We start from the raw sequence: 26,808 nt of genomic DNA on the forward strand, positions 1-26,808 counted from the left end.
ACTCTGCAAACTGCAGGTGTATTGCAAAATCAAGGCAGGAATGTGTGTTTTAACTGTGTGCTTAACGCTCTCAATACCTGCCACAGCAAATTATATTCAAAAGGCCTACATTTAATTGCTTTCATCTTTGTGCACATACCTATTCCACCACATACAAAACAGTGTTTTGATAAGAGCAGCTGTGCAAGCTTTGTGATCCTGATTTTACAGACTAAGAAAGCAATTATCAAGAAGCTCAAGATGTTATTTTATAAAGACAAACTTATTTGTTGATTGATAATCATTCTGTGTCCACCCAGTTAGTTTGGTGTGATCAGTTTCAGTTTTTAGCCATGCTAGCTTTGTGTGTTTCAGGACAGTTTGTTGGTCAGAGGCCCTGATTTTTCCTCTTGTGCCATCATAAGGTTGATATTTTTGGTTTTAGGTGAAATATCTCGACATCCAATGGATGGATTGCCATGAAATTTGTAAATGTATTTGAGGTCTCTGCAGGATAAATTCTAATGACTTTGATGACCCTCAGACTTTTCATCTAGTGCCATCGTCAGGTCAAAATTTGTCAAATATTTAAATTTATGAACAACTATCTGCAATGAAGACATTTCAGCCTCACCTTGTGTTTGTGGTCATTAGTGAATGTCACCATGGTATCAAGCTAACATGATAAGCATTAGCTGCTAAATCTTGGCTCTGTTATTGTGTGCTTGTTATTCTCAAAATCTGGCCTTTTAGTGTGGTCATAGCTATAAAGAGGTGATAATAATAAGGACCTTCAGCACTATCCTGTTCATCAAAAGTGCAGCTAAAGGTCATTTGACCAAGTGACTACAACATATGACCACCACCACCTATAATATAATATACAGTACGATCATCATCAGATCCCTTTTTTAAGTATTACATTTAATCCTGGACTCTAATGGCAGGGTTCACACCAACCAAGTGGTGAGAGACAGGAATGGGAATTGTCTGCACAGTGAACCTGACTGAGGTCAGAGGTGGAGCTTAACCACCACTCCTGTCTTCACATGAATGACCCAAGGGAAGGGCAACAAAGAGATAAAAAGGGGAGGACAAGGGTGAGTGGGGAAGCAGAATGACAGACAGACAGAGCATTATTCTTGTGAAAACGTTCAGTCCTCACTGCACTTTCACTTTTCATCAAGTGTTTTGGCTGCACACGAGTTGAAGGAATGCACCGCAGGGCAGCCAGCAGCTCACCCTGACAGCGCACTGTTCCCCTCAGCATCGCCTCCCCACCCCTCCCAGCATCAAGTCCACGTCCCGACATGTCCACCTCAGTCCAAATTCAATATGTATCCTAGGCACCATCAGGGGAGGATATTTAGCCACTCAAAAGAAGACCATCCATTAAACAGATGCATGTTGCCTTATTTAGCTTTTACACAAATCCTGCCTGATGTTTTGTCTAGAGGGCCATCCAGATGTAAGACAAAACAGACATCTGCACAGTTTGTATGAAGTCAAAGACAAGGGCTTGGCTCCTGTAACCTCACAGGGGTAACTGAGATTAATGGCTTTACAGGTCATGTGCGGGCATGACAGAGAGTTCACTCCCCTCTGTCCACCTCTGTCTTTTACAGCTTTGTGGCTGCAGGCTACAATGGGAGAGAAAATACATGAGCTTAACTTGGTTCATTTCGAGGCATGCAGACATAAGATAAATCTGCTCTAAGAGCATTTAAAGAAAAAAAAAAAACACTTTATCCTAAATCCCCATGGGCTCAAACAATCGCCTCCCTCTGCTGATCAATCGTCTACACCTATAACATTTTTAAAACTGTTGCTTTTCTACAAGCTGCTTCCTTCCTACACCTTGTGAAAAAGGTGTTGGCCTCCCAAATTAGATAGTGAGACTGTAAGACCAGCTATTACTGTCCTTCCCGCAGACCTATCTCTCTGCTAGAGTGAAAATTTAACAGTCAGGTGGTTACTGTAAACTCTTTCCGCGAATACAAATAGGCAGCAAAAACAAACATCCCCTTGGGACTCCTCATGAGCCAGTAGCATATATACTACTCTCATTACAGCTTTACGAGATGGCGTCTTGAACTGAGAGTGGAGGGCATACTTTCACAATCGCTATTTTTGTTTCTCTGTTTTATATAATTCCCATTGCTTACACTGTTATATCTGACCAGCATTTAGATATAAGATTGTGTAGAGTTAGCTCAGAGCACCAGGTAAAAACCACTAATTTAGTGATACATTGTCAGCATTTGAAGAGCTACTATCTTAAAAAGTGATGAAGGTCTGCAAACTTCCTCAGAAATATGATCGTCTATGATTTTAAAGCAAGACATTCAACAGTTAAAGGAACTGTTTTATATTTTGGGAAAGAGTTAAATGAAATGATTGATAGCACTCTCATTTCTGTACAGTTAATTTCATTCAACATAAGGGAAACCACAAAAAAAAGTGTAAAAACAACATGTTGTTGTTGTACAGTAAGTTATGTGCTGGTTGGCAACTGGTCTCGACCAGAAATGTGTCTGTCAACCCTCTTAAGACCACAGAGTATAATATTTACACTTTGGTTTTTGGATGGATTAAACAAATAAGATATAAATTGTTAATTATTGAGCTTTAGAAGTACTGGTAGGCCACTTTGTTTTCTTTGGACAGAGCCAGGCTTGCTGTTTCCCTCAGTGTGCAGGCTTGAAGCTAAGCTAAGCTAACTGGCTGCTGGCTGTAGCATCATATTTACCGTATAATCGTGGGAGTGGTTTTGATGTCCTTGTCAAACTCTTGGGAAGAAAGCGAAAGAGCATATTTTCCAAAACATCCTTTAAACCTTTTTTAAAAGGTGTAAACCTTACATGGTCAAGATAGCCTAGTTTTCCTTATTGCTCAAAGCTGAGGCCGACCCAGCAATAAGCCCATGTTCACATAAGTATATATGTACATATCTAAATACCAACACCCCATTTTTTCCACTCTCACACACCCAATGATACACACATCATAAATAAACGGTGAGCAAGAAAAATAAATTTGCTCATAAAAGACAGATGTTGCCATTGGATACATGATTAGACTTGGCTTCTTGCCTCCCATGAGAGAGAAAGATAACACTCCCATGGTAAATGAACGTATGTATTGGGTGTGCAGGCCAGTGGAACAGTAGCAGCCAGTGCTGGAAAGTGGACAGCTCAGCCCTGAAGGCTTTCCACTGTGTAAGCCCTGAATAACATATTTAAACCAAGGGTGATAAAAGGGCCAAATCCCACATTTTAAAGGAAATCCCATTCCACCAGCTCAACAATTTACAATCAGGCTTTTCTTAAAAAATACTGAAGCTCAGAGCCAATCTCCAACATAGTACTGCACACAGTCGGTGCGCTGTCTTTCGGTCTTTTAGCATTTAATGTAACACTGTAAGGCAGAACCACTGACAAATTATATCTGGTTTATAATTAATACCTCCACAAACTCAAAGAAGCCTTATAAAGTGAGACACGTGCACTCAGTATAACAAAACCCTCTCATCCACATACTGTTTTCATAATGGGCCACTTGGAGAAACACTCACAGACTGTTTGCTCAGTCAGTGAGAGGTCCTCACTGTGTTGACTATTATTCCACTCTCTACAGGGTGGGCTATTTCACTGGAGGTATCAAATGATCACCTATTCTGTTTTCCCTTGAGTAGATGTTGTGGTCAAAGCATCAATGAGCCACTGTGGAGGTGCAGGACTCTGACACGCAACCAAAAAGGGAAGCTGTCAATCAACTCCACCTAAATATTACTCTGTCTTCTGTCAGTTTTAAAATGTAATGTGCATTGTGTACATATGATAATTCATTTCTACTGTAATTACAGGTTGTATTAAAAGTAATTGCTTGTAGGAATACTGATCTGAGGTGATTAGCTCATTTTACCACCTGCAGGCATATATTTTATACACAGACATGTAAGTTGAAAGGTGGGGAAATGACATGACTAAATAAATGGTCTGTCTTAAAGACCATTTCTTGACATGGCAGGATGCTCTCAGTGAAGAGTAAACAGGAAAAAAAAAAGGTGATGACTAAACGCTAACCCCTAACACTCTCCATTCCTGTCTGGCGTCATGAAAGAAACTCCTCAGTCATGACAAGTTCAGAAAACACACTCCAGCCAACATCTCTCCCCTGAGGGAAAGAGAGTAGACCTAGGTGTGGTTGCAGCTCTGGGATGTAGACTTTTTTATTATTATTCATTCCCGTGATAACTTCAAGCACAGGACAAGCTTGAAAAATTTTAATTGCAGAAAATGTTTGCGTCTGCAGAGTCTGCAAACATCTGTAGGAACAGATGATGCAGCTGCCGGGCCACATAAACCACAGGCAACACCACCAGCTGACCATAGGAAGGGCCTTTGGGAAAGAGGTGGGATTTAAGTGAATTTTTTTACAGTGCTGAAATAAAGATCTATGACTGACCACAAGCATTCACTGAGCTTGAATTATCCATGCCCTAACAGCTGGTGACCCCTGTCCGAGCTGAGTCTCCGGCCTTAACCACACTGCTGCATAATGTAACTTCACTTATCGACTCTGTGACTTTATCCATGTACCACATACTCAAAACTGCAAGCTTAATCCAATATATCATTCAACTTGACAGTCAAGACAGCAGAACATGGCCTTTATTTTCATTAATAGCAATTTACTGCATTCCACACATCTGTGGTTGCAGGCAAAATATCTTAAACTTGAAGCCACAGGAAAAACCCATGAAATGCAAAAATTAAACTGCAGCACCATCTACCTACCTACATCTCTGATGTAAATTAGGAAAGATGTGTTTTGGAACTTTTTTTTTCTTTATTAAAAAAATCTTTTATGTGTTTATCAAAAACAAGTGAGAATATACTTTTGTCTTTTATGGAACACCTCAAACCCTACAACCCTTTCCAATATTATTTTTTCAAGAATAGCTTTAAAGTGTACAGCACATGAAATGTTAGAAAGACAGAAATCCCTGCACTGTATCAATGCAGTTTAATAAACAGGTATTCTGAGTTAGGCATGAAAAGTAGTTTGGCATTACTGTTATTTTACATTGACAACACTGATTTTTACTTTTATTCTTTTTGTCTTGCATAATATTAAGTATTAAACAGGGAATGATCTGCTTTTAAAGGAAATGCATCTGTCATCAAAGAAGAAATGAAGCTGGAGACACTTTGTTGAGTGTATTTATTGATGCATGAAGAAAGTGGGAGGTCGTTACACTTCTGCTCAATGAAATTCTTTAACTAATTCTTTCTGAAATCAAAACAAAAAAAAAAAAGAGCAACAATCATAAATGTCTACTTTGAAATACAAGTTTTTGTATCTACAAACAAGGAGTGCAAATGGAAAAACCTTTATAATACAAAAGCACCATATGGCAAATCTTCTCCCAATTATTATCACTCTTGTATGTGTACAAGTACAGAGAGCACTTGGTGATCAATACCATCAACAATTCATTATCATTACATCAGGTAATTAATTGATGTGTAAAATAATCTACCGGTGAGGTTATGTCAGGATTTATAGAAACTTGCTGCCCTCTTGAGGCAAGAGAAAGGATTTGGAATCAATCTTAAGAATAAATTATTCAATTTCAAGTAGTAAGACAGTGTTTTAGGAGTTTAATAATACAGTAAAGAAATGTATTAGCAAAGCCTTTCCAGAAAACAGGAAATTTACCCATAATGTTTCCAAATGTCACAATATTTATATATTATATCCATAAGGCTTTACCAACCTACAAAGGGTTAGATAGATGTACTTTATTGATCCAAAACTGAGACATGTGACATTTTTTTTCACATCTGACCCTAATCCTCTTCCATATAAAAGAGAGGAATTCAGTCTTATTTATTTTCAGTGGATTTTTTTTTTTGTTATTTTAAATACAAGTGACAATGAACAATAAAATTCAAAAAGCTGTTGTGTCACCAAAATCTTTGTTCCATTTAGTATACATATTAAGAGTGGTTGGGCTAACATTGGGCTTGATGCGCTTCAGGGAATCCTCAAAGTCTTTCATCTTTATGTTACGCATCTGTGAATGCACACAAGAGCATAATTACACAGATAACACAATTACATAGCAGTAAATGGCTATAAAGGAGATATCTATAATACTGTGAGAACATCAACATCATTATCTCACCTCATTAGCAGCCATATGCCGAACTTGGTCTGGTCCCAACTCTGTAAGAGATTTCACATTAAAAATCAATCAGATCGAGCCCATCACGAAGGACAAAGTACGAGCATGTAATCAATACAATAATACGACAAAGGGATCATACCTCTAATCGGCCCGAGTGCAGCATCTTTGGCTAATGAGGTCAAATCACTTCCTGAGTATCCTGCAGTCGCTCTGTCAAGTTGTATATCCAGGAATTAATGCAAAGTCACATTGAAATGACTCTGTGAAGACTGTGTGGTGTGTAAGTATGAACTCACTTTGCAAGAAAGGACAGCTCATTTTTGTTCAGTGGATTTCCATGCTTTCCCAAAAGATTTTTCAGCAGCGTGGCTCTAGTCTGGAGGAACAAGAATTACATTATATAACTTAATAAAGTGGGGGGAAAATGAAGATCACATTTCAAAGCTAACAAAAGACTCTGTATGAGCTGATGAATTCTCTACAGTAAATACCTGCTCATCTGGCAATGCCACATAAACTCTCTTTGCAAAGCGCCTGCAGATAAACACAAGACAAATGGTGGTGACCTTGTTTTCAAAAAAACAAAAACACAGTGACTGTATGAACTGTGTAATATACCTCAGTACTGCTTCATCGAGTTCCTGAGGCCTGTTGGTTGCTCCCATAACAAGCACCCTATCATCCTCTCCTGACTGCACCTAAAACCAAGAAGTACTATTGTGAAAACGCCACCAGTACTCAATGAGATAACAGTGACTGACTCATCTCGAAGATCAAAGTCCAGAAGCTGCACTCACCCCATCAAACTCAATGAGGAACTCAGTTTTTAGTCGACGAGAAGCATCGTGCTCTCCCTCCCTCCTTTCACAAAGCAAACTGTCCACTTCATCTGAGTGTCAAATTAGAAATTAGAGGTTTATTCATGAGCTGAAATCTATTCGGGACACATCTATTCTATAGAATCATACAAACCAATAAAGATGACAGAGGGCTGTAATTCTCTGGCTACTGCAAAAAGTGCTCGTACAAGCTTCTCGCCTTCTCCCACCTGTGACGGAGACGATAGGAAAGGTAAAAAAACAAACAAAAAACAACTCAATTTAGTGTACTGTCAAGAACTTATACGTGAAATGTAAAAAAGAGCACTAAAGGTCTTTTCTTACATATTTAGAGGTCAAACTGGCAGCGCTGATGTTGAAGAACGTTGCATTTGACTCGGCAGCAACTGCTTTGGCCTTGTAAGAGGAAGTAGAGGCTGTGATTCGGTGATATCACCGAGGCAAGACTATCAACAGCTATAGGCAAATGTTAAAGCACTGTTTGGTCTGACTGAACTGGTATGTTGTGTGAGAAAGAGGGCTTAACTTACCAGCATGGTTTTTCCATTTCCAGGTGGGCCAAATAAAAGTAAACCACGTGCCGGAGCTCTCAGGCCAGTAAAGAGCTAAAAGGCAAAGCGCATGTGAAAGAGTGTTACAGGAAAATCTTGAATAGCATAAATATGGTAGGTAGGGACAAAATGTTTAAAAGTGATCACCTCTGGTCTTAAGGCAGGTAGGATCACAATCTCTTGTAGTGCTTGCTTGGCCAAATCCTGTCCTGCAATGTCTCCAAAGGATACAGATGCTCCACTGTCATGAACAGAGAAAACGACTTCAGCACTTTTCTTTTCTTTCACAAGTCAAAGACAGATGAATTTACAAGAGTTGTAATAGCATTGGCTCTAAATACCTGTCAACAATTTCATTCAGAATCAAGTTGGCCAGTTTGCTGTCCACATTCTTGAAGTTTTTCATATCTCTTTTTTGTGGCTGTTTCACCGCTGCAGGTTTTCCATTTTGAACTTTAGACACTCGTGGGGTCACCTTGGCAGGAACAAAAACATCCCCAAAGCATTACATGCTTCATCAGAAGCTGAGGTCTTGAAAGAACATACAACTAGACAATGAGGTGTAATACAAAAAAAAACAAAACAAAAAGCAAAACACACCTTTGGGTCGGTAGATCTAGGTCTGACAGCAGCGGAGGGCCTGATGTTACCAGGTGCTGCGGGCTGACTTTTAGCTACAGGCTTTGGTGGTGGATCATTCCTCCTTTTAGAAACAAGCGTTGCCTCTGTGAAATAAGACCAGTATTGATCATCAGCATCCTTCTCCGGCTTGTACAGCATCGACAAAGTCACATGGGTAAGACTAGTGAACAGAGTTCAGGATGTCCGACAACCAAGATGCCACCAACCTAAAAGGGCGAGCCTGTCTCTTGCCATGGCGAGGTTGTTGACCATTTTATCATGGAGTCTCTTTGCTCGCTCTCGATCTCCTGCAAACAAGACATTGTTGGGCTAAGGCGCGTCAACCCTGCACCACATGCACACCTGGATGTTTGTTCGCTCACCTTGTCCTGTGATCTCTACTGCGATGCCCTTCTCGAGCTCAGCGATGCCTCTCTTGTACCACTGCACAGCCTCCTGCTTTTCGCCTGCCGTCACAGAGAGGATGTACGATGAGCTGCCACACACCACAACACACCAGCCGATCGCTCATGAACTCGACAAACAAACCTGTATCATCCTCGTCGATCCGCAATGCTTTCGATATGTATTCAAACGCCTGCTTGTGGTAGTTTCTGATAACTTCGCCGCTGTCTTTGCCTTTACTTTCGTTCATTTTGGCCGACATCGCGATACTGTCTCCTTATTCTCACAGTTAGCCACCGATAATAATAATAATAATAATAAAAAAAAAAGGATACAGTCAAATTTAACTAGTCAGTTTTTTTTTTGGTCACATATGCAACAATAATAATGGCTCCTCATCGCTACACAAATATTTTCAACGCTGACTTCCGCTTTTCCGTGATAGCAGACCTCTGGTTGGACGTTTACTGGGGGCTGGCAAACAGAGAAGCGGCGCGTTACCGCCCCCAGCTGGTGTGGAGGGGGACACGCACTGTCTGATATTTACAATGTGAGGAGGAAACATGAGATCAGATTAGACAGCACTCATTTCTTTTGTTCTTTTGTAGAATACTGTACTGTTTACAATGATGTAAATGTAAGTGTTGATATTATCCTGTGATATCTCCTGGCCCCTCTGCACACCTAATCTCTCCCACTTTTCTTTGAACTCCGTCAAACCATTGCCCTTTCCTCTCTTCCCCCACATTGCTCTCGCCACCTTCCCTTCAGTCTGTGATTAACAATGCCCTTGATTTCTGTCTTGCTTAAGCATACTGTCAAATCAGCGTGATTGTTTTTGTGGCCTCCTCTGCCATTTCATTTCCTTTGATGCCAATATGTGCCAGTGTGGATAAAAAAGATTACTGACCCATCATTTGAATTCTGTATGTGTTGCATCCGTCTGAATGACTCTGCCGTGGCAAGTACCAGGCTTGAATCTGAACAAATGACCGATCTCAATGGCCTTGTGTCCTCTATCCACTGCACTGCTTTGCGCTGGGTAATCTTGACTATGGTCCTGTAAATAAACCCAGTAAATCAGTGGCAACTGTATCCTCATTACTAAGAGCATGGCCCCCATTTATATGTGTATTGCTACTGTTGGAGTTGTTTTAAATGTACCTGTATATAATCTCAAAAGCCTGATACCGAATAACATCACATTTTTTGAGAGATGTACTTGCTGCTGATGCATACAACACACAACCATAATCTATTGATCAAATCCACCATATGTGGCCTCCAGAGCAGTTCTGTCTGCTCCATTTGCTTCCAACTAAACACCTCATTACATTTAATACTTTATCTTCTGTAGCCTGTATAATTCTTTCATAAATTCATGTCCCTAACATCACTGTTACTTGATTACAGCCCCCCAACCCTTTCTCTCTCTAGAGTACCTGGCTGCAGACAAAATGGCAGGTGTCCACATGACGCCCTGCTGTCACTGCCCTGTCTGTACCAGAATCATGCAGGAAATCACATGACCTCAGCAGCAGAAACTAGTCCTTTGGAGATTTTAAAAAATATATACAAAATTTGTTAATTTGAAATATACTTTGTGGCCCAACATAAATGAATTCAAAAGGGCTTTAAAAAGTTACCAATTAAAATAATTACATGTTAGAATACATTCCATTTATTAAGCAATTTATTATAAACAATGGGCTATGCCTGACTGGAAGCACTTTCATTGCAACCTCTCTTGTCAAAAATCTAAATCAAGCCAGCTATTATATTAAAATAAACAGACATCTTTTATATTCAGGAGACATTCAAAAGAAAGAAAGAAAGAAAAAAAAATCAAGGTCTTTACTTGCAAAATAGTCGGTGCACAGGCAGTGAGAGTTGCAGTCAAACATATCCAGAAGGGCTAGGCAAAGCTGAGGTCAAAATAAACTCAAAAGGAAGAACAGTGAACCATAAGTACTAACGCTATAAGAGATGGGACTGGAAAACACACAAGAGCAGGAAGTGTGGATGTGAAACGAGAGGAGAGGTAACTGACACGAAAATAAAACATGAACTAGAGCAATAGTGAAAAATAAAGAAATCATAACCTAGGAGACTTGGTGGGACATGACACACAAAACACACGGTTCAAGTACTGTATATTTGCACATAGAAGGGATTCAGTTTGAAGATCGCATGTGTACATTTAAAGACAGGAAAAATAAAACACAATATAAACAAATAAAAGACATATCTAAAAAAGAATGAACAGAGGGTTAAACCTGTCTCCCTCTGACCAAAATCCACGTTAGCATCTGAGGACATATTGATCAGTACACACCAGAAAATAAATGTTGGGAAAAACATTTTACTATTCAATACCACTGGGCAAAAAAATAGTCTAAAGTTTGTCCTGATGGTGGCGCCAGAGGTATGGGCAGTGATTTTAATGCTCGTCCCTCGCCAGACTTTGTCAGGCCTCAGTTTGCAACTAAAAATCAATCACATTTTTAAACAGAACAAACAGTTACGGGGAAAAACAGGATATTTCAGAGGAAAACAGGAGGCATTCATCCACACTAGTCAACAAACTCCACCATTAAAACAATCAATGCATTTTCTAACAATAGACATCGTTTACACCTTATTTTTGCATTTTTACAATTGGATTAGTAAGGTCTAACATCATCATAGGACTGCTAAATACAACCCCATTTCCAAAAAAGTTGGGACACTGTGTAAAATGTAAATATAAACAGAATCCAATGATGTGCAAATCTTGTAAACCCGCATTTAAGTGAAAACATAACAAAGACAACATATCAAATGTTGAAATGCTTACATTTTATTGTTTTATCTCTTGTGAGAGGAGACCGTGAGTGACTTTTGGTCAGCATCCTATCGGCAGCCCTGCCTCTCCTGTCGGCCTGTACCCGCTCACCTAGCGGCAGAGCAATTTCATAACCCAACCATCATCTTGGCGACGGCCACGCCTCCTGAACTTTTCAACGAATCGCTTTGTGTTTGCTAATCCAGCAGCCAATCAGAACGCTCTGACGTAACCGTGATTACCGTATCAGAGACGCCCCTTACCTGGCTTGACAGACAACCCAATAATCCATAGATCCCGACGGTGACAGCTCCTGATCTTGGTCCTGTGCTCCTGGCTGCTCAGTTTTAGCACATCACAAATATTTTGTAGCTTGTGCCTTTCCAAATCTGCATGATAATTTCGCCAGACTGTATAACAAACAGACTGCTAGCTGCTCTCTCCGGCTAACTTCATAACCGGTAACAACACAGCGGCCAGCTGACGGAGCGGTGAGCTTGTTAGCATACTAGCCCAGCTGTCTCTCCAGTCGGACTGCCCTTTGTCTTTACAAGCAAGTGAGCTGCCAGGCGTTGTTTCCTTCTCTGGGTTAGCTAATACCGGCTTTTGCTATTTTATTTTTCGCCTGACAAGGGTTAAGCAGACCAAGATAGGCGGCTTGGGAACCAAGATGTCGAACCGAGTGGTGTGCAGAGAAGCAAGTCACGCCGGGAGCTGGTACTCTGCTTCGGGTAACTGTCAACAGAGCACCGTCGGCGTTAGCACGCTTTATGCTAGCTGGCTGGTGTTTTTCTCTCATGACAGTGTGTTGAATTGTTTCTTTGTTGTTTCTATGTTGTATAACTTTCATTATCTTGAGATGAAAAACCACGCTGAATTCATGGCTTGCCACAGCAGACGGTGGTAACTAACGTCGGGGTTGTAACGATAATCCGGTTGATGAAAAGTCGGCTAGCTAACAATTAGCTCGTATTGACTGCCTCATCTCTGTTATCCCATTTGGTGCAGGGTTTGGTTTCAGCTTATTCAGCACTTCCTCCTCGGGTGGTCGATTGAAATGTTTCTAAACAAACTGACATCTGCTGCTCAGCATTTTTGACAAGCAATCAAACCTCTTAACTCAACAACAGCTAACTTGGCTAACAATGCAGAACTTCCTGGCCTACCTGCTGTTTAGCCAGATTATATATCTCCCGAAACAGCTTGCTAGCAACTGTTTTAACTTGAGCTGTTATTATTGCTGTGGTCTCGTCGGTCTCTGACCCTGACTCTTTCAAGTGTAGAAATACTCCCGGCCATGAAACAAAGGACTGAGTAGGGCAGGGCAGAAAATTGGTTCGTGTTGCACCCCTTCCCCCATTTCACTAGTTAGCTAGTAATTTTCTTTCTGTTCAACCCCGCAAGCCTGCCTGCTTATCATGTTTAAGCTTACCTTACTGCATTGCTTTTAATAGCCGATTTCAACACAACACACAGAGTAGTTAAAACACTACGGAATCCTTTACATAAACAATAACATGTTCATGAACTCATCTGAAGGCTTAGCTAACGTTAATCTTCCCCGATGTCCTTGTTCGTTTTTTATACAACGAATTATATCGGTTGTTTGTTTGTTTTTTTCCTGCAGATTTAATTTTAGAAATCATTTAGCTACCTTTGATTGATATTGGCTTAATGTTAGCAGCTCTGGACACCGGTAGAGACTAACACTGGTGGTTTGTACAGTAAAACCGGACAGTGTGTTCCAGTGCAGTCAACCACAGTAGGCATGTTTAAAATCCCAATTATGACAGTGACACAATGATACCAAAAATACCTTGATCTTGGTGATCTATGCTATTGGCTTTCCTGTGTCTATCGAATCCTATTTGTATTGATCAGACGATTCTGTTGTTAGTGTTACTGGCTAGTGCTGACCCACTGTGTCATTCTTAGTTTTGTAGGGAGGCATAGAGAGAGCAGTAAGAGTTGGTGGGTCCTCTTTAATAACCAAGTGATCTGAAATATATGTTCTGCCTATTCAGGATCCCAGCTGAATGCACAACTAGAGGGTTGGCTGTCCCAAGCGCAGTCCACGATCAGACCTGCTAGAGCCATCATAGCGCCGTAAGTAAATGTTGAAAAGATAAAATGAACATGTCAAGTGGCATTTGTGGCGCCATCTCATTCCATTTTGACATGTTTATGTTTGCAGGCATGCTGGATATACCTACTGTGGTGCTTGTGCAGCACATGCCTACAAGCAGGTTGATCCTTCTATTACGTAAGTTATTCTGTTTTCTGTCCCTTTTCTTTATATAAGAAAATGCTTTGTATGACTGTTTCTTATCTTGCATTAACCCCAACAGAAAGAGCAGATGTTAGTTTAGATAGTAGAATATTGTGCCTATGGTGTGCTTTTTGTGAGAGGAGTGAATGAGATAAAGTCCTGTTGCCCTTCAGTCGTAGGGTGTTCATCCTGGGACCTTCACACCATGTGCCCCTCTCCCGCTGTGCCCTGTCACCTGCAGACATCTATAGAACACCTCTCTATGACCTGAGAATCGACCAGAAGGGTATTTACCCATTGCATTGTGATTTCTACTTTTTTTGTGTGTGTGTTGCTCAGTCTCACATGTCACAGTCAAACATATGCTAACTGGTCAATTATTTAGGAAGATATTTCAAGGGTGATGTGAGGGAGAAGCATAACCCCAGTTTGGATCACAGTTTAGGTTTGTTAAGTGTTTTTCAGTCATTTTGGAACACTGTACTTAAAAAATACAACCATAGAGCTGTGCTTGCGTCTTCCTTTATCTTGATTGTTCTTGTCTAGCCTGAATAGAGCTCCAACATGCCGACCTCAAGCAGTCTTGGGAGGTGATATACTTTTAATCATCCTTTGGGGACCAGACAGTTCCCTGACTCTTGAGGAGCTAATGATGAGGCTTCACTCAGCTAGACACTTGTCAGGATTTCCAATTTAAATGATCTCCAAAAGGGACTGAATCAGTAGACGTGGCCATGATGCACAAATTACAAATGAAACTCACCTCTGTTTTACAGTTTATGCTGACCTCTGGAAAACTGGGTTGTTTGAGCGGATGACTCTGCAGACAGATGAAGATGAGCACAGTATTGAAATGCACTTGCCTTACACTGCTAAAGCCATGGAGAGGTAATGACATAGGAGTGACACTACACACTTTCAGAGGGTCTCACGGAATGAGGCTTTTTCTCAACTATTACTGATCAAATAAGAAAACAGTAAAAAAAAAAAAAAAAAAAAAAATACTGTAAATCAGAATCACACTGGTCCAGGGACACATAGAAAGTATGATATGCATAATTGATGCAGCCTTCTGTTAGGTTGGCAGGAGTCAGAGGCATTTTCTTGGTTCAGAAAAGCAGGGAAGAAGTAGTATTAACTCCAAACCTGTGGAGAAACATAAGTAATGTAGATGTTTCATGTAGGGTGTAGTGTCAGCTTATAATGCAGTAGGCTAGAGTTTTCCCATTAGTTTTCACTGATGGATGCTCCAGCTGTATTAAAGCTGATTTTATTTCCACCCATGCCCCTTGAACACAATTTTGACAGAGAGGTGCAGTTATTATACTCGAGTTCTTAATTCAATAATCTGATGTTGCAGCCACAAAGACGAGTTTAGCATCGTCCCCGTGCTTGTGGGTGCCCTGAGTGAATCTAAGGAACAGGAATATGGGAAGCTGCTCAGCAAGTATCTGGCAGACCCCTCCAACCTTTTCATCATCTCTTCTGACTTCTGCCACTGGGGTGGGTACTGACAACATGAACGCTCATTCTCTGAGATTATCCCGTCAATAAAAGTATAGTTTGTGATCTGAGGATAATTTAGCCCTAACTGTCATAAATGTGACATGTCTGTGTCCAGCTTTGTCCTGATGTCCATTTCTCCTTTTGAAGGTCAACGGTTCCGCTACACATACTACGATGAATCTCAAGGGGAGATCTACAGGTCTATTGAGCATCTTGATAAAATGGTAACCACTGAGATGTATTTGACTATTGTCAGCCACATGCACAGCTGTTATGGTAATGCAGTACATATTAATCAGACATTAATGTTACCATGACACTGATAATGCTTGTATGAATGATGGCATTGGCATTTTGAATACCTCATGTGCTCCTGATGTGACTGTGTACTTCAATACCTGCTGTAAATGCATCATGTTTCAGGAAGTTTAAAACACAGAAGGGCACAGAGAAAATGGTCCTAGATTTGTCATTTCTTATGATAAGAAAGCTGTTTTTCTTGAACACACAGCCTTCAGGAAGTGCTATTATATCACAAAATACTTGAATGTAAAGTAAACATAATTTCATTACAAAATGTAACATAACAAAACAGTTTGAAACATGAGAAGTAGTTGTGTTCCTGTGTATATTATGACATAGAAAGCAGCCTGAAAAAGAGCTTTAATCTAATTTCTCTATTTAAAAAAAAAAAAAATAACCTGGATGGTTTATACTTTTAGGATACATTTATATACAAATGTAAAGATAAGCCTTGATGACGTTTGTTCCACTTGTTTCTCTGCTTGTGAAGGGGATGGGTATTATAGAGCAGCTGGATCCCATGTCTTTCACCAACTACTTGAAGAAGTACCGCAACACCATCTGTGGGCGTCACCCTATTGGAGTGCTGCTAAATGTAAGTACCACAGAGGAAGAGACTCACCGGGTGTATCAGTATTTAACATGTCGGTAGTGGTTCAGTTGATTGAACTTCGTTACTAATTTGTGAGGCTTGTACATCAAGCTTATCGTGCTCACACAGTACATATGCAGTTTGTAATGACAACGGGGGCAATAATTTTTAACACATTGGGTCCTTGATTTCGATGTGGTCAACAAAAGTGACAACATGCACTACATTCTGCTAAAAGACTGAGGGTAAAAGTGCATGGCCAAAGCAAAAAATAAAGAATTGATCATATATTGCAGTGTTTAGCTAGTTAGTCCTGGTATTTTAAGTATGAAAAGGGAAGAAAAACAACTGTTATTTGATTCAACATAAAGTGTAACTCCACAAAGTAATACATGTGTTAGTTGAGAAATGAATCTTCTGTCATGAAACACTGTCGTTGTTGCCTGTGTGTGTAATTATGCTTGGCGTGCCGCAGAGTGTGAATAGGTGACCAGGTGGATGTTTCTGTTTTGCAGGCTGTGGCTGAGCTGAGGAAGTCTGGTTTAGAAATGAACTTCACTTTCCTGAACTACGCCCAATCAAGTGAGTGCAGGAACTGGGAGGACAGCTCCGTGAGTTACGCTGCTGGAGCACTCATCGTTCATTGAGGTCTACATTGAGGCAGGGGCCACTGCAGCGCCGCCGCCCTGTCCTTACTATCTATCGCCATAACCTGACCCAGACACCCTCCCTCTCACCCCACCCCAAGTTACGCCCACTATTTGCAGGAAGGACCTAGACACTCGAAGCCAATACAGTCTTCTTTCTCTGTCTCTCCCTCAACTCTCCTCCACCTTTCTCCACCCTCCTCTCAGTTTGAAGTGTGTCTCAGAGCTTTTGGTTGATACATTTTGCTTGAAGTGCAGTTTTGAGAGTATGTTGGAGCAAATGGTTTGAGGAGTTAGGACGAGTGCGCATTAAATTGGCTCAGCATAAGCACCGGGAAAGGGAAATCTCATTGGGGTTATTGCAAGGACTGTAGTCGTCCTCTTAGTTCCGTTTTTATTTTTCCTGACAAACGATGGATTTGAGTTGTAATGCAATCTTTACGTCTGGACTCTTGGCAATCTGTGCTCATGTAATTTGCCTCAGAAAAGGAATGAAAATAAAACTGCAGATCTTAATGGAGAATACTGAAATGTTGCCAGATGAGAATGAAATGAGTGTTTTGACTGGCTGCTTGAAGCTACATGCAGTTTAAAGTTTGAGAACGGTGTCAGAAGTAATTACTACCGTTGCGTAACATATATTGTAGTTGCTAACAAAGGGCTGCACCCAACGAAGTTCACTAACCCCCTGTACAAAACCAAAAACATTATTACTCTCATATTAGTTAATTAAATATTATCTTTTATTCATATTCTATTCCTTTTATTTCTCCCTTTTTTAGTAGTATTATTAGACTTGATAGTATTTACTCAAGTAGTGTGTACATTTGAACAGAAGCAGTGTTGTCAGTTAAGCTGTAAAGCCAATAACATGGTTTGCCTGTTAAATTAGTGTGTACAACACTGCTCCCAGATTCCAGTTATATGCTTGTAGCATTATAGATATGTTTTGCTAGGGCTAGACTGCAGTTTTGGGTGCTACAGAAATGTAATCAAAGCTGGATACTGTGTAAATGACCCCAACACTCCAGTCTTTGTTTACACTGCCACCTTGAATCGCTGTAGTTATTGAATTGTCAGTATAGGAGACTTATGCTTGACTGGTAGAAAATATCTTGTGTTAAACATTTTCAGTTTTGTGAGAGCAGCGAAGGTGTTTTTTTTTTGGGGAGGGGGGGTTTGCAGGCTGAGCAAAGCGAGGTGGTAAAGGCCTAGTAGATTGTCTGCTAAAATTATAGGCACTGTTACTAAATCTGTTCACTAGGGAGTAATTTACACTGTTTTTTGTTAATGTTTTGATTTAAGAATGCCAAATATTATTGTTTTAAAGGTTTGTTCTCCACTTTTGTTACTTCACAGTCAACGAAAACTCACTTCAAAATCTCAAGCATGATCAATTAGACAAGGTTAGCTAGAACAAGTAATAAATTACCCAAGTTTTAAGATCAGCACAAGGTCAAAATGAGTGAAGGTTTGAGAATCTACCCAGAAAAGTGGCAGATGTTGCTCCCTGCTTTATTGGATGCAAATCTGTTCAGTAACATGAATATTGCCGTTATGAAATGTCAAGCAAAAGAATCACAGTTATTAACAAAAGAAAAGAAAATGTGACTTTCTTCTTCAGTTATTTGCTGCCTGAAATACTCCTGAATGCAAAAACCGGATGATTCATAGTGGCAGTTTAGGTTTTCAATGCCAGTATGATACAGGCAGCACACAATGTCTACAGACCTGTCATTTGATATTTGAACATCACTTTTCACTGACTGACTTTTGCCGCTGAAGTCAAGTATTCCCACTGAAATGATGCAGTCCTCTGACATTGATCCCCCTCTCTCGGCACCATAAGCAACTTGAACCAAGTGAGCACAGACTGAAAGATGAATCCCCAGACTCACTTGACCTCTGGTGTTAATTTAAAGGAAACTAGTAAAGCATGACACACTGTGCTATTGTGCCTTTTATCACTGTTGCACATATACATACAAAGCGTATTCTCACTTTTAGTCTTATTTTAGAATGTGTACTTTCAGTTTTTTTTTTTGTTTGTTTTGTTTTTCCACATGTACCCTCCCTCTTGCCTAGTGCCCAACAGTGTCTCCAGCTCACCCAGCACTCCAGGAGTGTGTGACCTGTCCCTCATCTGTTGGTCTAAAATGGCACCAACTGTTATCTCCTTTCTCCAGCAGGGAGTGGTGTTCTGTTTTCTCCACCTCACCTCATTCCTGTAGAGAGAGAGAGACAAAGGCTGAACCTCAACACTGTTCATTTTGTGTTTATGGATCTCTGTTTGTCTTTTAGAAATGGTTTTGTATTATTAGTTTTTTTTCTTGCTTAGAGAATGGGAACTTACACGTCACAAACCTAAAATATACTACTTAACTGCTCCCTAAATGGAGTTGTTTTGATCTCAGGTTCCACTGACAAAGCATCCCAAAAGGCTCTTCAGATAAGGCCGAGGATTCATGTTACAAAACAAGTAAAATGTACTGAAAAGATGTCTGCTCTGGTGTCTTGTTCTTCGAGTATTTACATTTACACAAAATATTGACTTGGTTTATACATTTCATTTTTTTAATCACTGTCTTCAATCAATATGTTGTTTACTCCTCCAAAGGCGCAACAGATCAATAACCACTTGGAGTGTGAGCTTGGTTGTAACTGTGCACTTTTCAACGCAGCGCACCAAGTGTGAAACACATTTACAGTGCAGTGCTGCACACTGTATACTGCTAATGTAGACGTCCCTGTCATTTCACAGTGGAGACGTTTAGAAATGTCACCAGCAGAGGGAGCTGCGTGGCTGGAGGAATCCTGTAAAATGAATTTATGGTTCTTTTATTTCAGGAACTAAAAAACTGTCCAGAGAGTATGTACAAATAGATCTCAGTTTATTAGGTACATCTAGCTAAAGTTAATTCAGTCTCATACAACAGTCCTGCAATAAATTTGCCCGTCATGAAGATGAAATGTCTAGTTTTTCTTGAAACTGTTTTAGAGATGTGTTGATTCAACTGTACGGTCATTTTTGATGATTATGATTTATTGTGGTGCTGTTGGATTGGATTGTGTTATACTGAGAAGTGTTTCTGTTATTTTATTTCTATTACTGAGGATAAATATCAGAAACAAGTTGATTCAACATCTCTTTAAACCATTTATTTCCAGGATGTCTACAAGTTTAACTTTTTTTTTTTTGTTGAAAAAAAAAACTAACAAACAAACAAACATTATGATAACTGACTTCTGAAAATCTGTGTATTGCAACTGACACTTGATGAATGAATTTGGATGCTGGGACATCCATACATGAAGATACCTAAATCCTGCTGCCCTCAAAATGACTTCCTGTTTACTAGCAGCAGCAGTTGGAGGCAGGAGACTGTATATTACAAGCTGAAGTTGACAAGAAATATCAAATAAAATAATGAAATAAAATAGTTTAGTTTCCATATAATGCATAATCGCAGCTCACAAAATACAGAATCTCCGCTGTCAGATAATTACAGAAATGCCTGTATATTTATTGTTCCATCAATATTTAGTTGCTGTGTAATGTTTTCATTGAGGAATGTTCAGATGAGGAAGAACAGGCTGTCGTCTTGATGACCTTTAGGAGACCGACCTAATATGTTTGTCTTTACCATGTGTGATTTGTGGTCCTATTAAGACTGATATCACTCGGCTGAATTTTTAGGATCACATTAATTTCACATTTGTATTCTAGTTACACTGGGTTGTACATTTCAAACCACAGATGAGAATTTAAAAACTTGTTTGAGCACTAAAGCAAACACTCATCTACTTACTATCACTCCTGAAATTGCAGACACATTTATGGCAATAATTGTAATCAGCATTTGTGGTTGCATCTTGACATTTATGACCTTTCTGTGAAGTTTAGTCAGTCCTGTTGAAGTGCCTTCACCCTTCACCTTGCAAATCTATGAATCTGTTCACAAACAGAGGCACAGTGTTTGAGATTGGTGCAGATGCTGCTGTGTGTGTGTCTAAACAAGACAAGAAGAGCAGGTATGCAGCAATGCTCTATGGTTGACTGCAGACCTAAACAGATTCCTATCATTTGACTTTATGGTGATGATAATACTCCATGAAATTTTGTTAACTCCTATTGCAGATTTGGGAATTTCAGCGATTGCATCTGCGCTTGCATTCCATGCTGGAAAAGATAATCATAACCTCACCTCTCTCAGTGTTTGCACCCAGGCTGTGAAAAAAGGAGCAGTCTCATGTTCCAGCAGGCTAACACTCCTCTCTCGTTGCTTTGGGAGGAGTCAGAGAGGCTTTTTAGATCCAGTTAACTTTATACAGATTAGTCTATAAGCAGAAAAGATTACTGCAACACTCACTTGCCCTGAGGTGAGGACCTGCAAGATGCAGTGCTATGCGGACTTGGTCAACTGTCTCAGCTGGGGGATCATCCTGATAGGACTCGGGCACTTGGTCCATCACAGGAAGACACAAACCTCCTACGGGCGCCATATGGTACTCTCTCCTCCACCTAGGACCATCCCAGCCAGACTAGCCTGGTTCCTCCAGGAGATACCAGCTCTCCTGATCCCCATTCTTTTAATACTCACCTCGCACAAACCCTCCATTATGGGGAAATACCTGCTGCTTGGGACTTTTTGCATTCACTACTTTCAAAGGTAAACGCAGAGGCATGAGCCTGGGTCAGGGCTATTTGATGTGTATGTGAAGGGAAGTGTGACAATGTACTTAAAGATACATGACGGTGATCAGTGTCTTTGGAGTTGCACACCCCCATTCAATCATAATACAAACAAAGATTAAGATGTCAGTCACATTTACATGAGGTTCATCGTTTGTATCATATTTACTGATGTATTTTGTTTTATATTGTCTTATGTTTATACAATTATACATTTCTCAGAATGAGTTACTTTGTTACATTTTTCTCAAATTTACTGCCTGTTTGAACAGGGTATTGTATTGTATGGGTACTTTATGAATTAATGTATTCATTCTTGGATCAGTATTCATTTTCTCTCCATATTTGTTTATTATTATGCTGATCCACTAGTGAAACGTGAAACAAACTGTTTACATTTTCTTAGTAAAAACTGGTCTTAATGTACAGTAATAATGATTGCAGCCCATCATTTTGTATTTGACAGAAAACAACAAAATGTTTTTTCACCATCTTTTATTCATTTTGCCAGTGTACCTGCAGCTACTAGATGCGTGTATGTAGCCTAATCAGCCACTTTGTAAGTGAAAGCTAAAGCCAAACACTTTCAGGTGGACACACTGAAAAAAAGAGCTTTGAAAATGAGAGCTCCTGTTGTTATAATCTGAAGTCTAAAGGGCTGTGAGGAATGCATTGGTAACCACCCATGAGGAGTAGGACTTAATGATACCTTTTTGCCTACACTTAAATGCAAAACAGGTTTTACAGAATACCTTCGCCTGGTTGTTAAACGTGTTCCTTGCATGTACTGTAGAGCATGGAGGAAGAGCATCATTATTATCTCCCTTTACCACCTACTGTATCTACTATTTCTTTGCCAATCATAGGACATTTGTCTATTCCCTGCTGACCAGAGGAAAGCCTTTCCCACTGGGTGTGATGGTGGCAGGAGGTTTCTTCTGCGCTCTGAATGGCTTCCTGCAGGGACACTACCTGCTGCACTGCGCTCACTTTGATGATGAATGGTCAGCTGACTCTCGCTGTAAAACTGGTAGGAGCAGTATTTTTCTCTTTGCTCATGAAATGTTAGACTTTTTAAAAGTCAGCCATGTGCAGGTCAGTATTTCTTCTAGGTATAGTGCTGTTTTACGTTGGAATGGCCATCAATATACACAGTGACTATATTCTGCGTAACCTGAGGAAACCAGGAGAAGTAATTTACAAGATTCCTACAGGTAAGAAACAGAGATTACACATCATTTAGCTTCTGTTCGTTCTGTGCTGATAGTGACCTGTGGTCTTCTTCATCTCCTGCAGGAGGTCTGTTTGAATATGTATCTGGTGCCAACTACTTAGGAGAGATTGTGGAGTGGTTTGGCTTTGCTGTGGCCACCTGGTCCCTTCCAGCCCTTTCATTTGCTGTGTTTAGCCTGAGTTTCATCGGACCAAGAGCCTATTATCATCACAGGTGCCTAAGACATTCCTAAAAAGCTAAGCAGTCCTAACACAGTACAGTCAAACTTACCTACATTACCATGTGCCCATTTCTGAGTGATAGTTATATTCTCCCCCTCTGTTGCAGGTTTTACCAAGAGAAATTCAAAGACTATCCCAAGTTACGAAAGGCTTTAATTCCATTCATCTTCTGAGAAAACAATCACCTGGGGGTCATCTTGTAAGGCATACAATAACTGAACCAGCAGCCGAAAACAAGCACTCATTTTATTTCCCAAGAATCTCTTTTGATTTTGCTTGTAGTCCAGCTCAGTCATTACTGTATAGTATTGTACAACCCATTTGAATAGATGAATTGTTCAACTCTTCCCATACAAATTGCTACAGATGAAACTTGCAGAGAGACACTGATAGAGGAACTTGGTACACATAGGAGAGATTTTGTGAGAAGAAATTAAAATGTGTTTTTATCTGAATAGTTAATGTGCAATATGCATAACAACATATATAACAAATAACACATCTCATAAAACACTGTGAACAGTTCAGGTGATAGGGTGGAACATTTGATTGCCTGAGGGTAGACTTTGTATTTACATAGCTTACCGGCAAGTTCAGACTGGTAATATTTTATCCAAATGTAATGGAAAAAAAGGGTGGAAAATTCCTGCAGAGAAATGCTGGTAGTTTTTTGATGCATGTTGGCAAAGAAACATGTGGCAGCATCTGTTGCAGCACCTCCTGGTGCTGAACAAAGGCAGCTGCAGCAGAAACATGCTGGCTTGTAATGGTGAAGGTTTGATAAATTGAATTCTTTTCATTCATTACATTTGCACACTCTCTCAGACATCATTTAAAGGTCCTTTTAGTCAGCTGCAAGTGTAGGTGAGATGGCTGGTGAATTAGAAATGTACTATTTTGGATAGCCTGTGTAGACTACGAAATTCACAAAAGGGTGACAGATTATTAAAAGTAATCAGTGGTTTTTAGTAACATTACTGACAAATAAGTCAATGACTAAACAGAGAGGTTAAGTATAAAAAACACCAAAGGATAGAGGCAAGACATTGCCAGTGATTACTATCTAACCTGAATTATGCCTTTTAGAAGTAAAAACAGCATTTATTCCCTGCTTTAAACCACAATACAACACTAGACAAATGCCTATTCTACTAGTTCACATCTTGAATTATATATCTTACATCTAGTGCAAGATTAGCTGTTTCTACAGCCACTTGCAATGCATTGAGTTTAGCAGTGAAGGAGTCCAGCACACATGGCTGCTCAGTAGGGTCTCTAAACGGGGATGCAGGTGAGAACTCTGTGTATTTAGTGTTTAGATAAGTCCACTTCTTACTTGGGCTACTTTCCACCAGTCCACACCCACAAAAGCCCAAGCTATCCTCCACACATCCTGTCATGGCATCTGCAGGGAGGGTCCAGTGATGAGCATGAACCAGATCAATTAAAGAGTTCCCACCGCTGTGCTCCAGCGCTGTGGCTACAGACTCCAGAGAGCGGCAGAATCCCTCCACGCCACGAAGGTACTCTGTCTGTGAGCAGCCTAATACTGATGCTGTCTCTGTTACTTCATTCATGCTCTGAGATGAAAATACCACATAGTCAATGACATGTTTTAATGAGATCATTGTGAAAATATGTGAAATCAATAAATTTGGACTGGTTTAATCCTTAATATTGGATCTCACCTTGTGTCTGACATAAGCAGCTAAGTGGGTCTCGGTACATCCGCCTCCAAGTAATGCAGAGGGTTCCCTTAGGGTGAGCCTCAACACATGTTCTGTCTTTTGGCACACCACCTTTAACAGATAACAGATGCTTTCATCAAAAGTGCTGTCGAAGAACTGAATCTTTTCCCCTTGGCTTTGTTAGTGAAACACTTATATTATTAGTTATATTTCAACATGAGTGAATAATATATAGTGCAAATAGAAAGTCTTAGTGGGAGTGAGATACATACGATGTTATGATTGAACTCCTCACTTGATCTTACCTTCAGCTCACTTAGCATTGTCTCGTTCCTGTGGCAGAGGACCATCGTGCAGATTGCTGACTCCCCAGGAGGATGTAAATGCAACATGGTCTTGGATCCAAACTGCCTTATAGTGAGATCCCTCACCTTCCCGTAGGCCTTAGCTGGGATTGTAGTATGTAGTGTGGCCACAGGTTGAGCACCTATTTATTATAATAGATTTGAAAGAGTAATTAGAGTACACATTCCAGCATTCTTACCCCTATGATTTCCCCATGCGTTGCTTCAAAGCGGGAAATATTTTTACATTGATATAACATTTGCTTATTCCAGTGTTTACTTGACTGAAGCTAATGTGCATCACATGTATATTGAGTGAAATATCTTTTATTGATGTAATATTACATCCTACATATTACTACAACTTTTGGTGTCATGATCTTTACCAGTATTAAAATAAAGTTTTCTGGGTTAAACTGGTACTTGTCTGTACAATGTGAATCTGCAGTATCTGCCAATAGGTCCATGCCTACATGAAGGCCTACCTGTCAACTGAATAAGTGGCTCCATGAGAGTGATTCCCAATCTCTCTATCACAATGATGCCCTGACTCCTCAGGTATTGCTGTAGGACTGGGTGGATGACCTTCTGGCATACAAAGAGCTTCACCTCATCTTTGACCACCTGTTTGCCAAGCTCCAGGAGTTGATCCAGGATCTGTGAATCCATGTCTACACTTGGATGCACCTCAATTATCCCATCTCCTAGTTCAGAGAGGTCTCCGGCAAGGGATGCACTAAACAACACCGTACACAGTGGATTTGAACTCAGGTTTTCTGCCTTGTTGAGGCAAAAGACATCAGTAATTTCCACCAGTAAACCTGGAAACACTGCAGAGTTTAGCACAGAATGGCCCTCAACAGAGACAGTCACTGTCCTGCCTAATGTGACTGTACCTGGTTTGTCACAAGGTACAGTCATCAAAAAAGCTTGCACGGCCAACTTGCTGACGTGAAGTGTCTCCTGCTCCGTCAGCACACACGCTGGTTTGCTCGAGATACTGCTCCGTGCTAACGTGAGCAGGTTGTGGCTGCTGCAGAAGTCGAGCTTCACTTTGCAACCGCAGTCTTCTCGTTGTAGGTAACCGACGCACAGAGCCAGCAAGTGCTTGTTCAGCCTAACAGCCACATTTCCTGCGAGGCCCGATCGCTTTGCTTGCTCAATAAGACCCGAGCAAAGAACGGCAGCAAACAGACCACAGTCACTGAAACGGGAAACGTGGTTGACAATCGAGGCTTTTATCAGATTGACAAAAGGCTGTGAGGAGGAAATGGCAGGAAGGAGAACTGAGGAGGTCGAGGTGGTAACGACGCGCCCTCCGATGTTGTTGTGAACTTGTTTCAGTCTACCTGTCGGACCAAAACAAGACGACAGAAGCGTCCTCAGCAAATTAAGTTTGTCACAAATATCAGTGTTGTCCAGTGGTAGATCCGTACAAAGAGATGGAGACTTCTTGACTAGTCGAGACATCACTTACGGAGTAATTTTTCGAAGCAACAGAAAAGCAGGTTCACTTTTGAACCATTTCAAATCGCTTGGCATAACTTTAACCACTGAGTTTAGCGTTTCTTGAAAGGCTACCGTGGTGTCATTTTTGACTAGTTGTTCTGCGAAATTTGACAGAAAACGCTACGTTTGGTGCTTCTGTTAAGCGCCTTTGCTCGCCAAGTCTCCTATAGTGAGGCTTACGTCATTGCCTGACCAAAATGACACACTTTTATTTGCTAAACCCTTTACGTAATATACTACAACAAACCAAACAATGTTAATTTCACGTTAAAATAGAAATTGTTTACTGAAAGTAATATTTACATACGATCCTGCAACATTTAATTTCGAGATTAATAAAGGCTTTTTCAATACGCAACTCGTTTCCATGGTAGCAGTCAGAGCGTT

General features: G+C 40.3%; 4 protein-coding genes across 5 annotated transcripts; 2 read left to right on the forward strand and 2 right to left on the reverse strand.

The window, feature by feature from the left end:
* Window positions 1-5,188: 5,188 nt before the first annotated feature.
* Window positions 5,189-9,030, reverse strand: LOC139623156 (spastin-like). Its single transcript, XM_071481158.1, has 16 exons — window positions 8,736-9,030; window positions 8,570-8,653; window positions 8,414-8,494; window positions 8,166-8,290; window positions 7,907-8,040; window positions 7,713-7,806; window positions 7,545-7,619; window positions 7,339-7,410; window positions 7,148-7,223; window positions 6,973-7,064; window positions 6,794-6,873; window positions 6,667-6,709; window positions 6,472-6,551; window positions 6,315-6,385; window positions 6,173-6,213; window positions 5,189-6,061 (listed from the first exon to the last, which is right to left on the reverse strand). The coding sequence occupies exons 1-16, from the start codon at window positions 8,851-8,853 to the stop codon at window positions 5,936-5,938; spliced, it is 1,392 nt and encodes a 463-aa protein (XP_071337259.1). The 5' UTR covers window positions 8,854-9,030; the 3' UTR covers window positions 5,189-5,935.
* A 2,675-nt stretch (window positions 9,031-11,705) lies between these two features.
* Window positions 11,706-19,230, forward strand: memo1 (mediator of cell motility 1). Of its 2 annotated transcripts, XM_071481174.1 has the most exons (10): window positions 11,711-11,906; window positions 12,049-12,146; window positions 13,440-13,521; window positions 13,610-13,678; window positions 13,858-13,970; window positions 14,461-14,572; window positions 15,045-15,187; window positions 15,338-15,414; window positions 15,984-16,088; window positions 16,601-19,230. In XM_071481174.1, the coding sequence occupies exons 2-10, from the start codon at window positions 12,086-12,088 to the stop codon at window positions 16,730-16,732; spliced, it is 894 nt and encodes a 297-aa protein (XP_071337275.1). In that variant the 5' UTR covers window positions 11,711-11,906; window positions 12,049-12,085; the 3' UTR covers window positions 16,733-19,230. The 2 variants fall into 2 exon arrangements, with proteins under 2 accessions (XP_071337273.1, XP_071337275.1); XM_071481172.1 differs by having other exon boundaries at window positions 11,706-12,146.
* Window positions 19,231-19,377: 147 nt separating this feature from the next.
* Window positions 19,378-24,555, forward strand: srd5a2b (steroid-5-alpha-reductase, alpha polypeptide 2b). Its single transcript, XM_071481175.1, has 5 exons — window positions 19,378-21,402; window positions 22,292-22,455; window positions 22,538-22,639; window positions 22,722-22,872; window positions 22,987-24,555. The coding sequence occupies exons 1-5, from the start codon at window positions 21,128-21,130 to the stop codon at window positions 23,051-23,053; spliced, it is 759 nt and encodes a 252-aa protein (XP_071337276.1). The 5' UTR covers window positions 19,378-21,127; the 3' UTR covers window positions 23,054-24,555.
* Window positions 23,016-26,594, reverse strand: mkks (MKKS centrosomal shuttling protein). Its single transcript, XM_071481161.1, has 4 exons — window positions 25,398-26,594; window positions 24,874-25,055; window positions 24,569-24,679; window positions 23,016-24,460 (listed from the first exon to the last, which is right to left on the reverse strand). Exons 1-4 carry the CDS (start codon window positions 26,380-26,382, stop codon window positions 24,032-24,034), a joined length of 1,707 nt encoding a protein of 568 aa, XP_071337262.1. The 5' UTR covers window positions 26,383-26,594; the 3' UTR covers window positions 23,016-24,031.
* Between the last annotated feature and the right edge of the window lie 214 nt (window positions 26,595-26,808).

The sequence above is a fragment of the Trachinotus anak genome, unplaced genomic scaffold, assembly GCF_046630095.1.
Source record: "Trachinotus anak isolate AG129_WGS33_773 ecotype Australia unplaced genomic scaffold, CSIRO_AGI_Tana_v1 ptg000007l, whole genome shotgun sequence".
Classification (NCBI taxonomy): Eukaryota; Metazoa; Chordata; class Actinopteri; order Carangiformes; family Carangidae; genus Trachinotus; species Trachinotus anak.

What these genes read in the sequence shown, in the direction of transcription:
- LOC139623156 (XM_071481158.1), bottom strand. Translation starts at nt 8,853, where the DNA reads ATGTCGGCCAAAATGAACGAAAGTAAAGGCAAAGACAGCGGCGAAGTT. An exon ending in CCAGTTTGACCTCTAAATAT is followed by an intron (nt 7,224 to 7,338) that starts GTAAGAAAAGAC and finishes TCTCCGTCACAG; the next exon opens with GTGGGAGAAGGCGAGAAGCT. An exon ending in TGCACTCGGGCCGATTAGAG is followed by an intron (nt 6,214 to 6,314) that starts GTATGATCCCTT and finishes AATCTCTTACAG; the next exon opens with AGTTGGGACCAGACCAAGTT.
- memo1 (XM_071481172.1), top strand. Translation starts at nt 12,086, where the DNA reads ATGTCGAACCGAGTGGTGTGCAGAGAAGCAAGTCACGCCGGGAGCTGG. An exon ending in GCTAGAGCCATCATAGCGCC is followed by an intron (nt 13,522 to 13,609) that starts GTAAGTAAATGT and finishes TTATGTTTGCAG; the next exon opens with GCATGCTGGATATACCTACT. An exon ending in CCTGAGAATCGACCAGAAGG is followed by an intron (nt 13,971 to 14,460) that starts GTATTTACCCAT and finishes TCTGTTTTACAG; the next exon opens with TTTATGCTGACCTCTGGAAA.
- srd5a2b (XM_071481175.1), top strand. Translation starts at nt 21,128, where the DNA reads ATGCAGTGCTATGCGGACTTGGTCAACTGTCTCAGCTGGGGGATCATC. An exon ending in TGCATTCACTACTTTCAAAG is followed by an intron (nt 21,403 to 22,291) that starts GTAAACGCAGAG and finishes TGCCAATCATAG; the next exon opens with GACATTTGTCTATTCCCTGC. An exon ending in AGAGCCTATTATCATCACAG is followed by an intron (nt 22,873 to 22,986) that starts GTGCCTAAGACA and finishes CCTCTGTTGCAG; the next exon opens with GTTTTACCAAGAGAAATTCA.
- mkks (XM_071481161.1), bottom strand. Translation starts at nt 26,382, where the DNA reads ATGTCTCGACTAGTCAAGAAGTCTCCATCTCTTTGTACGGATCTACCA. An exon ending in GCCACTTATTCAGTTGACAG is followed by an intron (nt 25,056 to 25,397) that starts GTAGGCCTTCAT and finishes TATAATAAATAG; the next exon opens with GTGCTCAACCTGTGGCCACA. An exon ending in CAATGCTAAGTGAGCTGAAG is followed by an intron (nt 24,680 to 24,873) that starts GTAAGATCAAGT and finishes TATCTGTTAAAG; the next exon opens with GTGGTGTGCCAAAAGACAGA.